The sequence below is a fragment of the Osmia lignaria genome, chromosome 13 (assembly GCF_051020975.1).
Source record: "Osmia lignaria lignaria isolate PbOS001 chromosome 13, iyOsmLign1, whole genome shotgun sequence".
Classification (NCBI taxonomy): Eukaryota; Metazoa; Arthropoda; class Insecta; order Hymenoptera; family Megachilidae; genus Osmia; species Osmia lignaria.
In genome coordinates, this window is record NC_135044.1 from 8,327,767 (window position 1) to 8,341,488 (window position 13,722).

A 13,722-nucleotide genomic window follows, 5' to 3' on the forward strand; every position below is an offset into this window, starting at 1 on the left:
GCCGATAAATGTTTTTATTAGTAACAAATTTTCATACGTTCAATTTAAATTATAAAAATGGTATGGTATATTTTTTACCCATCGGTGAATCCCGATTTGAGATACCGTGTGATTCTATAAATTAAATACTTTTATGCGCTCAATTTAAATGGAAAAAATCAAATATTTGATATTTGCCATCCGCTACTTTATCCCTCAAATATTCCACCCCCGTATCTCATTTTTCGACGATGATGCATATTTTTGTTGAAGGGAAAAATCTCTGGAATGGCTACGGGCGTAGCTCGAAGTGACTTTAATCAATTAATAAACCCGTTCGTTTCACACCTGCGTCTCGTGGTTGTTGCAGGTGCGCTCGCGAACGCGCAACCACCACCAGAATCCAGCTGTTTGTCCCGCGATCGTGCAAAGTGTAATTTTCATATTATACCGACGGTCTATTAGCGGCCTGTCGATATCGTTAATTAATGGGAGAACGGCTGGCCGTGATTTAGAGTGGACGGACTCTCTTTTTTCGCGTTATCGCTGGGAGAAAATCGGCCGGACTAGCCTCTACTTTTTCACGATTCGATTCATTTTCTATTTACGGGTAATTGTGAGATTTTCTTTTTTCAATTTAAACACTTTGACGCGTCAGCCGTTCGCAATTTTCTGTTCCGTTGAAGCGAAGAAACGGAACAGGGGTGTTGGAAAATTTGTCCTTTCTTCAACTCGCACCGGAAGGTCGGCGACGCACGGGACTTGGAAAGTATGATTAAGTTTTCGGGCCAATCCGAATCCTTCTACTTAGTTATAGCTGTAAAACTTGGAATATTCGAATTTTTATTGTAGTACTGCTTCCCACTCTCAACCCACTGTGAAATTAGTAAATAAGGAAGAGGAAGAGGAAGAGGAAGAAAAGTTTCATTATAGTATTGGAGAAATTACTTGAAAAATGAACTCGGTTCTCGTAACAGGATCGCGAACGTTGCTCGTGTAAACAGTTTGAAAGGCGAAGTGGGAAGTATTACCGTCTAGATTGCTTTTTATTTTAAAAGGTAATCTAATTTCGCGCCGGAAACCGGAACACTTTCGCGCAGACTAACCGGCCCGAACGTAGAAACGAGCCACCCTTGCAACCGTGGTTTAAACGCGACTTTAAATCTGACGACCAGTGATGTTCCAATGAAAATAATTAAACGTAGCAAAATTTCCAATCCGCCATTGTCGTTTCCATTCAAACGTTATTATTTTTCATCCGTTTACACGGTGCATCTTTATGATGGGAAAAATTCATTTCGACAGCAATGTTTTTGATGGAAGAATCTACGAGAAATTGTCAATTTCAATTAGTTTTTATTCCTCCATCAGTATTCGCGTAAAATATCGTTATCACTTTGGTAATTAATTTTCAAAAACCGATTAATTAATACTCTGATAAGCAACCCCTACAAACTCGTCGAAGCATTCCATTTCAAACATTTCTTTCATGTATGAAAAAATCGATAGATCTCCGAAATAATATTGTGGTATAATGAATGATTTTTGTTTATTAGATTTGAAAATAAAAATGGTATTGAATAAAATACAAAATTGACAAGTTAGCTCGCAAACACTACGCACTTCTCTCCTCGAAAGTCAGCTAAAGTCTGTCTCATCCCGCAAAAGCACTCGCATACAGTAAAACCTGGATAAACGCAACGAAAGAATGCTTGGATAAATGCAACATTAAATGCCCAGAATCGACACCTCGCTTGGATAAATGCAACATTAAATGCCCAGAATCGCCACCTTGCCTGGATAAATGAAACCTTTGAAACCAGAGCCGACACCGCAACTGGTTTTGTTTTCGATCTCTGTTGCTTTTCGCCAACCTTTAACATTAATTTTAGCAAGTAATTATAATTGAAACTATATCGTGTTTGGTACGATTTTAATCAGAAAAATTTCACCAATGCGCTAGTAAAAGTTTCAATAAAAAATAGTGAAAAATAAAAAAGTTTTATAGTTGAATTAGTATTAGTCACACCGATACGTTTCGGCTCTTTCCTTTCATCATCGGACCTCTCTCTTTCCGCCACTGTCTGTCCCTTTCTACGTTCACGCTTGGCTGGTCGTCGCGTGTAACCCGAGATTCGACACCTCGCTTGGATAAATGCAACCACTCGGTCCCAATCTTGGTTGCATTTATCCAGGTTTTACTGTACCTCGCTTTTCATACACCCGCACCCCTCGCTAGGGCCCTAGGTCTCTCCCGGAAAAACTCTAACCGACCCTTGGGCCTGGTTTTCGTCATCGCCTTTCTATTTTACGACTCTCTTTCTGCCTTTAGAAATATAAACTACGCTAAGACATAAACTACGTTACCACAATATAAAAACGCGGAAATAATTGTGTTAATTAAAAAGAGAATAGAGAAGTCGTTGGTAGAACTGAAGGTAGAACTGGTCCACTCGAAGAAGAGACTCTAGCATCCCCGTGGGCCTATGGGGGTTGCCGTTGGAATTTCGGTTTGTCAGTGGATGTTGACAGCGTGTAGCATACCGAGGTTGTCGTTGGATGCTGTGGTGGTCGGTTGCGGACTCGCGCACTAATCAATATGGAGGGGTAGGAGTATTCGAAGAGGGGAGAGGGGTTGCTTGGTCGCTGACGACCAGTTAGTTTGCCGCTGGTTTTTCGTTTCGCAGCGCGGCCTCGCAATCGAACCGTTGCGTTGTAGGTCCATCGGTCAGGAAAACAATCCCTTCGATTGCGTGTCTGAAAATCGTTCTTCCACGAGCTACCTTACACACGCGCATAGAGGGAAGGGTTGGGGATGGTAGCGGTGGTAGAATAAGGGCAGAAGAGCGAGGTTGGTGAGACGGGAAGCGAGAGAGAACGGGGAGAATGTACGCGCAGCGTCGGTTTAACGACGAGCGTCGTCGTGTCGGTTCAGTAGGCATCGCGACGTGCTGGCGTCCGTAGCGCGCACTCTCCGGCCCTGACTCGAACTGGGTCAACCCCTCGAACGAACCAGCCCGCGATACTGTTTGCCCCGCGAGACCACCGACACCGAGGCCAGTTGCGAGGCGCGCGCGTTACACCGAACACGCTTTACTACCATACGCGCCGCCATCCCTCTAATCTTTTCCTATTATACTCTACTTCAGATTTTATTTTATTTTTTCTTCTTCTTCCTTATATCTATAATCTTACGTCGGTGATGCGGCGATAAGAAGCTAGTCGGTAAAGGTGGGACTCGATGTGACCGAATTCGATAAGATTTATTCGAACGAACGCCTTTCGGGGCTCGGGCAAGGTGAACTCGACGCGACTCGATTCAACACGGTTCAATTCCACGCGAATCGACAAATTTCAGGCTGACTCGACTTGGTTTGAATTCGATTAGCTGCAGTTTGTTTCGGGCAATCGAAGGATCGGTGGGTGATCAATGTGTCCGAGTTGGTGAAATTGCCGAGGAAGGATACGAGATTTTATAATTCGAATTCGAACAGTGTGACTCGAGTTGGTGTATTTTTTTTTTTCTTTTTTCTCGAAGACACACTTTCGAGGATCGTTGAGAAACTGGGTTAAAGAGGGTTGATAGGTTGTTGTGCTACCGGGGGTGGTTCGATCGTTGAACGAATAGTTGTTTCTTTTTGGAGACCTGGTCAAGGACGCGCGGAAGAGAAATTGTAGTTGGATGAAAAATTTTCTGTCATCCGTAAAATTGGGCTACGTTCGGAAAAGCGGAATGTGATGCGTGAAAAGATTCTGAACAGGTGTCATGCACAGTGGTTTCTCTGTGACTCTTTTCCCTCGTCGTTTCTTCTTTCGCAACGTCGATGAAAAGTAGTGTTCCCTTCGGTTTTGTCTCATCTCGAGCACGTCGTTCCGACTAATAGATCCGAGAGATGGAAGAGATTTCACGGTATTAAAAATGATTCGGTGGATTCTGCGTGGATTGTGCCACGGAAATTCGAGCAATCTTTCTGATGGAAGAACCGCTGACAAACTACTTTCAATCAACGAGAGAATACACCACGGTGCATTTTCAGATTGTCTTTCTTCTTCTTTCATTCTTTTTTCATTCTTTCCACGAGAAAAAGCAGGAATTCGTCTTGGAGAATTTATCACCTTACATTATTCTTTCCATTAGATAATTGTTCGTATGATTGATTCAATAACGATAGAATATTCATTTTTACAATTTTTCACAATTTTCTCCATTTCCTTGGAATTTTCTTCAAACTCCAATCACTCTTTCCTAGAATTTCCTTCCATATCCCTGAATTTTCTCCGGAATGTTTCGTTCATCCCCGTCGTGTCTGCAACAACCATTGTCCTCTTGAATGATTTGAGTGGAAAGAAAAAGAAAAAGAAAAAGAATAAGAGAACAATCTGAGGATGGTCTAGCTGACGTTGCGAAAGGAACAAACGTTTACGATAAACGCGAGGAAAAGTCAAGATGGTCGAGGAGGAATCGTAAGCTGTGAAATGGAACAATCGAGCACCGAAGGATCGAGGGTGATTATTGTCAAAGACAAACGGCAGGCCGATCTCGAAGGAATTCTCGCTTCAAAGGACAACCCTCTTGCAGAAATTCCTCGAGTATTCTCTCTTGATCAACGACCGACAAGTGGTCTCGTTGTCTTTATGCCCTTCCAAAGCTTCCAAAGCTGAAACGCTCGTCCTTTTTCACATTCCTTGGTCAAGCTCGAAACATATTGAAAAAAGAGCAAAGGAAAATCTAATTACAAAATAAAAGTAGACTTTATTCTATAAAATATTCTTCCAACAACTTTGCTTCCATTTCAAAATTATTAATAATAATAATTAAAAAGGAATACTCGAAGTGTAGGTACTTTGTTAACGATAAAACAGGTATCCGTGAAAAGAGCTGAAAGGAAGCAGGGTGATTTAATTAAACACTCGACTAATTATTCCAAGAAGTCGTCAGCTACGAAACACGATTTATTTGAAGGGAAAGGAAAAGGAAAAGGAAAAGGAAAAGAGATGGGAAAAATGGAAGAAAAGGGGGTCAACTTGGTGAAAAGAAGTTTCCGTCCTTGGAAGTGGAGGAGTCCTCGAGGCTCGAATAGCCGCAACATTCGACCAGCACTTGAGAATTCTTTGAAACAACCATCCCCCATCGTGAAACAGCTCGGCTCAGCTCAGCCCGACTCGTCTTTCTCGTCTTCTTCACCCCGAGCTAAATACTAACGACTCTCCTTGCGGCTCCGCTTTGCTGAAAAAGCAAGTTCAACTCGCGTCCTTGACCCGGTCGCGTGTTTAAGATCCCGGATCGAGTACGGATTAAGCGACGTACTATCCACCTACTCGGTGCTTTCCAATGGAATTGCAAACTGACGCGTATCCACCTGACACGCCTACTGTTTCGCAAACTTTCCCTGAATTCTTCCTTTTCATTTCGGGGAAAAATAATTTCAAGCAATCGTTGTTCCACAGAGGTATTCTTCATGAATGCAGTTCGGTGGAGATGAGATGGACGATCGTCGAGGACGTCTTAATGAGTAGTAACGAAAACGTTTTCACGCGGAGGTCCGCGCAAATATTGTGCTACGATCGAAAGATGAACAGCGAAGATTCGATGGGCGTCGCGGTTCACCCTCGACACGATTAAAACGCTTTCGAACCGGTCTCGGGGTGCTTTGATCGCGAGCTATGACGTTGTGCCGTGTGTTTTTGTGACGTGCTGCTTTCCTTACGATAAGCTGAGGAAAGGATCCTATCGCCGAAATTATCGCAGGTGAGTCAGCAGAGAAAAGAAGATTCGTAACATTGATAACGAGCCCCTTAACTTAACCGGAAATCCTTTAAGTTGCTATATTTACATGAAAGAATCGTTAGAATATTCGAGAAGAAAAGTTTGCGTTATCTCGATGGTCGACTTGTTCGCTAGACTGACTTCGCGACGAATTTCGTTCGCTCCGTTTCACAAGATTTTTCGACTTGCCTACCTTTAACCAGCCATTTCAGCCTTGTCTGAGGTTATTTGCACGCTGGACGAGCGCGAATCCAGATGGAAAATTAATTGATGCTCAAAGAGAGCAGCCCGAAGCTGCCTCCGGCGATGAGTAGCCGGTCTAACAGTCGCTTTCAGACATTCGATAACTGCTTCGTTCATCGATTTCTTTTCTGCTCCGATACACACTGATCATTGGTATGTACAACGTTTAACGAGTATCTAATTAACACCGAATAAAAGATAGTTGAATAAATTTTCTTTTACGTGAACTCTAACAAATTGCAAAGAAATATAGTGGTGAAATAGCGTAGACTGAACGGAATGCAGTAATTCAGGGAGGGTGGCAAGGGTCTCGTAAAAATGTTACACCCCCGTCCGAGAGGAAGAAGTCGAAGTCGAAGTCGAAGGCGGCAGATAAGTAGAGGAAAGCGTGAAAACCGTCTGTCCTTTTCTTTTTCTTGAATAGAGGACCGGTGAAAATTTACTGCGTTTACGCCGGCTCATTTTCGAGTTTTCCCGGGTGGGACGTAAGCCCGCTCGTAAATTGGCCCGCCCCTGGGACCAACCCCTGGAATTTCTTCGAACAACAACGATAAAGGCAGACCTGCCTCTCAACGTCGTCTTATCGAATTTCCTTTCTTTCCTGCGACACCTGCAGGAATTTCATTACACTCCGACACTGTTCAATCCGGTGTTACTTCGAGCCGGCCATCTTCCGACAGAAATTTCCCACCCCTTTTTCGAGAATCCTTTCGATCGTTAACTTATCCGTGGTCCGAGGAAAATCGATCTAACGATTTGTCGTTATTTTCTGTTTCAGAGAGTGTTCCATGTTCCTGAATCCTCCGATCGACCGTTTGTGCGCGAATAGTTGATGATCGTCAGTGATCTCGTGAAGTTTCCTTGTTGTTCCTCGTCGTTGTGAAAATCGAAGAAAAGTGTCGTCGAACGAAGAAGGGTGCTGGTGTCCTCGGCATGAAGAGTGAGTCTTTATGAAATTCGATCCTTATACTTTTATCCCAGCCCGACGACGTTTTCGTAAACACCTAGAAACACGTCTATCGTCGCGTCTTGCACGAAAAACGTCTTTGATGATACAGCAATCACGATCAACTTGAAATTTAGCTACAAAAGCTAAAGTTAGCTAATAAATAGCATAGGAAAACTGAAAATGCAAATCGACCGTGAATGTTTTAGCATCCGGAATAATGGTGGACGGAATCTTTGTAGCTGGACCGGCTGGAAATATCGAGAATCAGTGGCGAACGCGGTTACAACGCGTGAACGACTGTTTTGCATAACCTAATTAGCCGGTGAGCCGCATTGTACGCTGGCCGGAATTAAAATTCCGCTCGGCCTTCGAATCCGCCGACTCCCTCGAGCCTTTGACCTTCCACCTTTCCCGGAAAACGATCCGTAAGAAGTTTCCAGAATGGCGTCTGTTGTTGCGCCATCTGGCGTCACCTCTCACAATTATCATTGTAATATCAGTATTTGGGTCATTTTCAATGGTGCTTGAACGCGAGTAGAGTGTTTAAAGAAACTTATCGAAGAAGAATTAAAACTTGTAGGGAATTAAAATTGCATTTTAAGACGCGTCAGACTTTGAAACTTTAGTTTCCGAACGTTTTACGGAGAAAGAGATGAAATGGTTAGGGAGCACTAGCGAGAAAGGAGTTGGCCACCGCGCCATCTGGCGCCACACGCGAGAATTATCGCTCTAGTTGGAATATTCGAGGTTGATAGACGTATCAGAGATAAAACGAAAGGATAGTCGCGCGGTATTAAAGCATGCCTGTTCCATTGAGGATCGGCTTTTCACCGGTAATCGCTCTAAAGTTGCTCTTTGACTATCACTGTCCAATAAGATGGGCATGGCGCGGCGGAAGATTAATCTCGCGATTAATCGCTCGTCCAGTCGGAAACGAGCGTCGAGATCATGGCTCACGATAATGGATTATCACTAGCTAGCCCATAATGCATCGCTCGCTGTCGTGGCCACGATGAATCACCTGTTCGCATTTCTGACGAGACGGCGAGTTTCTTGAAGTGTACACACGCCTCTGATTAACGCGTCGCTGAAAACAGCTAACTGGACGATTAACCGAGCAACGAAATCATTTTCGAAATTTCTTTTCAAAGTAATTCTCCTCGAGTGACCGTCGAATCGTTAACGAGCGTTGTCGACGGCCCGTTAATTAACGTCGAGACGATCGTCGAAGCTTGAATGAATAGGAAGTTAATTGTATACGGTCTGAAATGTGTTTTTCCTAGCGCAAATATTTGTCGGGCTGCTCCCTTCGAAACAGTGCTTGTTTAACCCGTGCACACGTTTCCTTTCTCCTTTCTCCTTTCTCCTTTTTCCTGTTCCTGTTGTATATTTACTCTACGAAATTAAAATTCCATCTGAGAGCTGCGTCGCGTTGCGTCGACGATGTTCACCGCCTCTTCTCCTTCGCCTCGACGACTCGCCTTTCGTCTGCTTTCTATGGAAAACCAACACGGCAGGCTGAGTAATTTGCGACGAAAACGAGAAATAAGGAAAAGCAATAGGAGTACGAAACTACTTTACCAGACCTTTTATAAATATATCATTCGAAATTTTACAACACCTGGCCAATGAGAAGTTTTGTTTAATTATTACCAACTCGGCGAATCCAATATCTCCTACCGAACTTTTCACGGACTTTCTCAAAGTTCTTGATGCGATCTTCAGTTGTGAAAAGTTTGAAGAATTCATCGGTTAGGGTAAAATTATTCGCCGCTTGACGAGCTCAGGCACGAAAGTCGTGTTAATTTAATATAATATTTATGATGGACGGAGAAGCGTCGCCTCGACGAGGAAACTCAAAGTGGCTGTTTCGACGAAGAATCACGAACTGCTATCGTAAAACCGTCAAACCTTCAACGATAAATCGTGAACCGATTCGATGTTCCGTTGTCGAAATAATTCCATTCGAAGCTGACGACAGCATCAGAGAGCGTGGAGACGGGAATAAAATGACGAAATTCGAGGAAAGTTGTAAGAAAAATGAGCATACGACAAACGGGCAATATAACGTAGTATGAAATAAAGTGGAGAATGAAGTTGAAAGTGAATAAATGAGTGGCAAACACGGAGCAGCCCGATGGTGTCGCCAAATATTTGAGCTGTTTTCGCTGAGTCGTTGGTGTTTTACTTTGCCAACGTGAAAAGAAAACCAACTACATATTATGAAAACGAACACCGAAAAAAAGAAGAGAGGAAGAGAAGGAATACCGAACAAACGAAAGGGAAAAATATTATTCGAAGCTTTCGAGGTTTGAAAAGAAAAAAACAAAAAAAAGATAAAAAGGAACTGTAAGCGAGAGAAAAATGATAGAAACAGAGTAGAGGGTGAATTGAGAAGTGTGAAGATGAAGTTCACGCTTCCTCGAGTACTCAACATCGGATACTCGTCTCGAGAAGAGAAAGCTTTCGTTGTTTAACAAAGAGCCCCGGTCGAAGTTACGCAATAATTACACCGCTGAATTTCCAACCCGAAGAATTTTCAACCTCGGTAATTTGCACGCAATTTTCCCTCGAGCATCTTCAACGACGCCTCTTCTTTGCTCTCCTCAAATCTCCAAACTATCCGTCTGTTGCGTAACGAATCAATTAGAAGAATCGTATACGAGGAGTGCACTCGCTTTTATAAGCGATCGATTCGAACACCGTGTGATGTGTAATTTTTTATTATCTCTCAGGCATAAGATTCAATTTTACGATCGGAAAAGTTCAAGTCAGACGTCCAGTTCGAAATTCACCTATAATCGCATTAAAACGTATCAAGCTAGTGGAACTTCCGTTAATCTATTTCGATGAACTATAACTCGCTAGCTGGTGGAAAGAGTTGGAAAGAGCCGGTCAAACTGACGTTTTTAGAAATTACCTCGAAAAATGTCGATCCCTTTCGCCTAAATAGGATCAATTAATTAACGTCGTTAGATTAATCGGGGGGACGTTTTTGCAGATACGCGGACTCTGAATTCCCACTATCTATACCTCGAATTTTCATTGGAAAACTTGTGGAAATATTTATTGCTCGCGTGAAAGGATAAATTCTAGAGAGAGAGTGTAGGTGATATAACGATGGTATTTGCTTGGAAAATGAAAGATCACTTGAATTTATTCATCTCACGATTCTATCGGTCCATTTCCTTTTCCGAGGAATTTTCTCCAACGGAATCTCCCGGTTTTTAATTTCAGTTACGCTTATCTCTGGTGTTTCGTACGTGACGTATTAACATAGATTTACATCGAATCTTTTCGTTCGGTTAAATTCCCTTCGATCTTTCGTTTCAATTTGAAATTTTTTACCCGATTCTTTCTCCAGAAATGGAAGAAATTTTTCAGGGAACATCAGATAAATAGGTGCAACGTTTATCCAACGATTTTCACGATGCTTCGAGCGATCGATAATGGACGCGCGCGCCGAAACCGGTATCCCACCATACTTTGACGCAAATGAAATCGTGTCAGACTTTGGATGTTTCGAAATTGGCCATTTGTTATGCAACAGCTTAATAAACGACAGAGGAACGCGCAAAAGCAAAAGCCCGTTCCATTTTCGACGGCTGAATCGATCGATGCCCCGATGAAAATTCCAGGCCCGAAGCATGCCGGGAAACCGTGGAACGTTTCGCGTAATGCATCGGGGTTCTCGGTGAACCGAGACGAGCGTTAACCGGTAAATAACCGATCGATCACAGAGCCGGCGACAAAGTTGACGAGGCGAGATCCTCTACCCCCAAGTTATGCAACACCTAGCCCCGAGGTCATCGATGACCCCGAAACGCTTGGAATCGCTTCGAATTCCTATCTTACCTCCAACCGACAACCCTTCAACAATCGGAGTCTGGGTCGATCGTGACTGAAACTTACAGAAAATAAATATAAATAAAATAGTTTAATCGGAAGTCAAAATTAGTCAAAGTTTGAAGAATCAATCCCTAAGGAGAAATTGAAATTCGAGGTGCGATTTATCGACGGAACGTTATTTAATCTGGATCTATTGTAGTCACCTACGCCATCGCGACGCGTCACCGTCGAAGATCAACAAACATTCCATGCACGGTAATCGATCGAATTAGTTTCCCAAAATAGATTTCATTGTTCACTGTCCCCCGATCCCTCGAATCCGATAAATTCGAGGGAAACTCGTCGTCGGCGACACAGTGTGTACGGTTAATCACCGGAACGACGGTTTAGCCTATTGTTCGCGCAAAGTGCCCATCAATCGGGAATATTTTCAGCCGTTTCCACGCGGTCACTTCTCGCTTCCCATTTACGCAAATTATACCTTGCTATAGATATTAATGCATCGGCACAACCTTCTGCCCCGTTTGTTTGCTACGGGTATTAAAAAAGAATCGAATGAAAGTTATTTTTCTTCAATTTTATTGGAAGTTAACAAGATTTAGATGCAATCTAAACTGTTCCAATTTCACAAATTCTCAGAGTGGCATTTATCGTTTAATCGCTATACACAGCAATACTAATAGTATGTAGGTTATACCTAAAATACGTACAGAATCTAGAATGCATGCCCCAATCAATTATAAGAAATTCTCCAAGTGTCTAAGTAGAAATTTAACAAACATTAAATAGATTGACCGTGTCGAGAAGGTGTTGAAATTATAATATTGTAAATTTCAACCGGTTCCCCGACGACGTTCGACGTCGTTGGGGGAAGTTTGCATTACTTGCAAATGTCCGTCGAATGAATTCAGCAACCACTTTGCGATCCTTCGTGCCTGCTGTTAGAAGCCCCAGGAGAGACGGAAAAGAAAGCCTTCCCTCTATTTTTGTTTTTATCTGCAAATCAAATTAAGCGGAGGAAGGATCTCGTATAATGTTCGAGAGAAAGCCTTTCCATTCTTTATTCGACTTATTGCCTTCTCCTTTCGTTCCTGGCTGTGAAACGTTCCCCGGCTGATATATGACCACTGGCTTGATTCTATCCGCAGGTGTAACGGTTCGGAACGACCGCATTGAACTTTATAATCAGCTCCCAACCGTCTCTTAATGTTATTACGACTTGCCGATTTTCCATGCATCCATGGAATCCATGGGGATAATCGAGCAGAACAGCGAAGTTTGGTGATTCAGAAATAGCACGGTAATTTTTCCAAGTTAACTCTGTGAGCAGACGGCTAATTGTTAAAAAAATATTAACAATTACAGTTAGTTACCCCTTACATTCTGAAGTATGACAAACTCACACATACAATTCGCAATCTAGAGATCCACGGTTCAAATCCTTGGTTCCCAACATTTTTTTTTTTAATGATAATTTGACTGTTTTTGAATAACTATTACATAAAAATTATCATTATAAAAAAAAAAAAAAAAAAAAAAAAAAAAAACGGTAACCCAGGATTTGAACCGAGGACCTTTAGATTACGAGTCGCGGAGCATATCCGTGACTTGAAGGTCCACGGTTCAAATCCTTGGTTCACAAAAAAATTTTTTTTTTTTTATGATAATTTTTATGTAATAGTTATTCAAAAAGAGACAAATTATCATTAAAAAAAAAAAAAAAAAAATGTTGGGAATCAAGGATTTGAACTGTGGATCTCTAGATTGCGAGTCTGTCATATTTCTCAATGTAAGTAGTAACTAACTTTAATTATTAATATCTTTTGAACAATTAGTCGTCTGCCCACAAAACGGGGTATAGACGTGTTCAGCTCGACGAGCTCTACAAGCTGGCAAATTTTCATTAATAAGTGAGTGTAACACTTGGGTAGTTCCCCTTGTGAGAAAGGAAGTGGAAGCGGAATTGATAAATTTATTCGAATGGCGAGAAACTGGTCGCAAACAAAGTAAATCGTGTCGGCTCGGCGGGCAGAAAAGACGAATGCAGGAGCGGAAAGTGACGGGTGGCTGAGAAGCTGATCGGCCAAGTGTAACGCGGATCCATAAGTCATGAGGTGGAGCGCGTTCAAACGCCCCTCGACACGCTGAACAAGCGTACACCCTCGGGAAGAAGCCGCGAGTGTTTGCTTCCCTCCCTCTCTTCCCAGCCGCCTTCTCCACCGTCGCCGCTAACCACCGGATTATCTACTTCTACGCTTTCAATTACCACCATTGCTCGCTCCCTTTTTGCCCTCTCCATTCTTGGACTATACTTCTCTGGTTCATTGTCCCGTAGGAATTCGGCGGGTCGGAAAGGGAATTTCGTTTGCGAACAACCGTCCAAATGAACTGGAAATCCTTTCGACGTGCCGTGAATTCTACTTGATGTTTCAATGTGAAATAGCGCTTTAGAACCGATTCGTCGAAAAATTAATCGATCCTATCGTTGAATCATAACACGCGAACACACAATTCCGTCTAATTTCATTCACGAAGGAAACACGTTTCGCTGTATAAAGCGAGACACGTTTACTTATCGCTTCGTAGCGCGGCGCCTGCTTTCAGCCGGCTAATTGAAAATTATGTTACGTCACAGCCACGACACCCCCTGTTCCCGACAAAGAAACGCAGTAAATACCGTCGACTGTCCTGTTTTCCTGCTCGTTCTTTTGTTTCTTACCCGGCGTTGCCATCGCGACCACCCTTTGACTAACAGACGCGACTTATCGCGGATGGTAATCAACTTTGACGATGAATTTCTTATTATCTTCCGTTCTATTGTTCCAGGTACACGTTTTCTTGCCCTATCCTTCGAAATTCGATTTAATTAACGTTTTCATTTCTATCCCACGATTTCAGACTTGGATCAGACCTAGGTCTAATTTCAAATTACATC

At 42.7% G+C, this 13,722-nt stretch overlaps 1 protein-coding gene across 3 annotated transcripts in view; it reads left to right on the forward strand.

Annotated features, from left to right (window-relative positions):
• The first annotated feature begins 2,670 nt into the window (after positions 1-2,670).
• The window catches only part of LOC117602038 (uncharacterized), a 62,870-nt gene continuing 51,818 nt past the window's right edge, over positions 2,671-13,722 (forward strand). For 2 of the 3 annotated variants that reach the window (XM_034319499.2, XM_076691754.1), the window contains exons 1-3: positions 2,671-3,398; positions 5,428-5,728; positions 6,768-6,929. Coding sequence is in view for 1 of the 3 variants with exons in the window: in XM_076691754.1 (XP_076547869.1) it covers positions 6,923-6,929 (7 nt within the window). In the remaining 2 variants the exon portion in view is untranslated. The remainder of the gene's footprint in view (positions 3,399-5,427; positions 5,729-6,767; positions 6,930-13,722) is intronic. The other variant, XM_034319500.2, reaches the window with a different exon arrangement.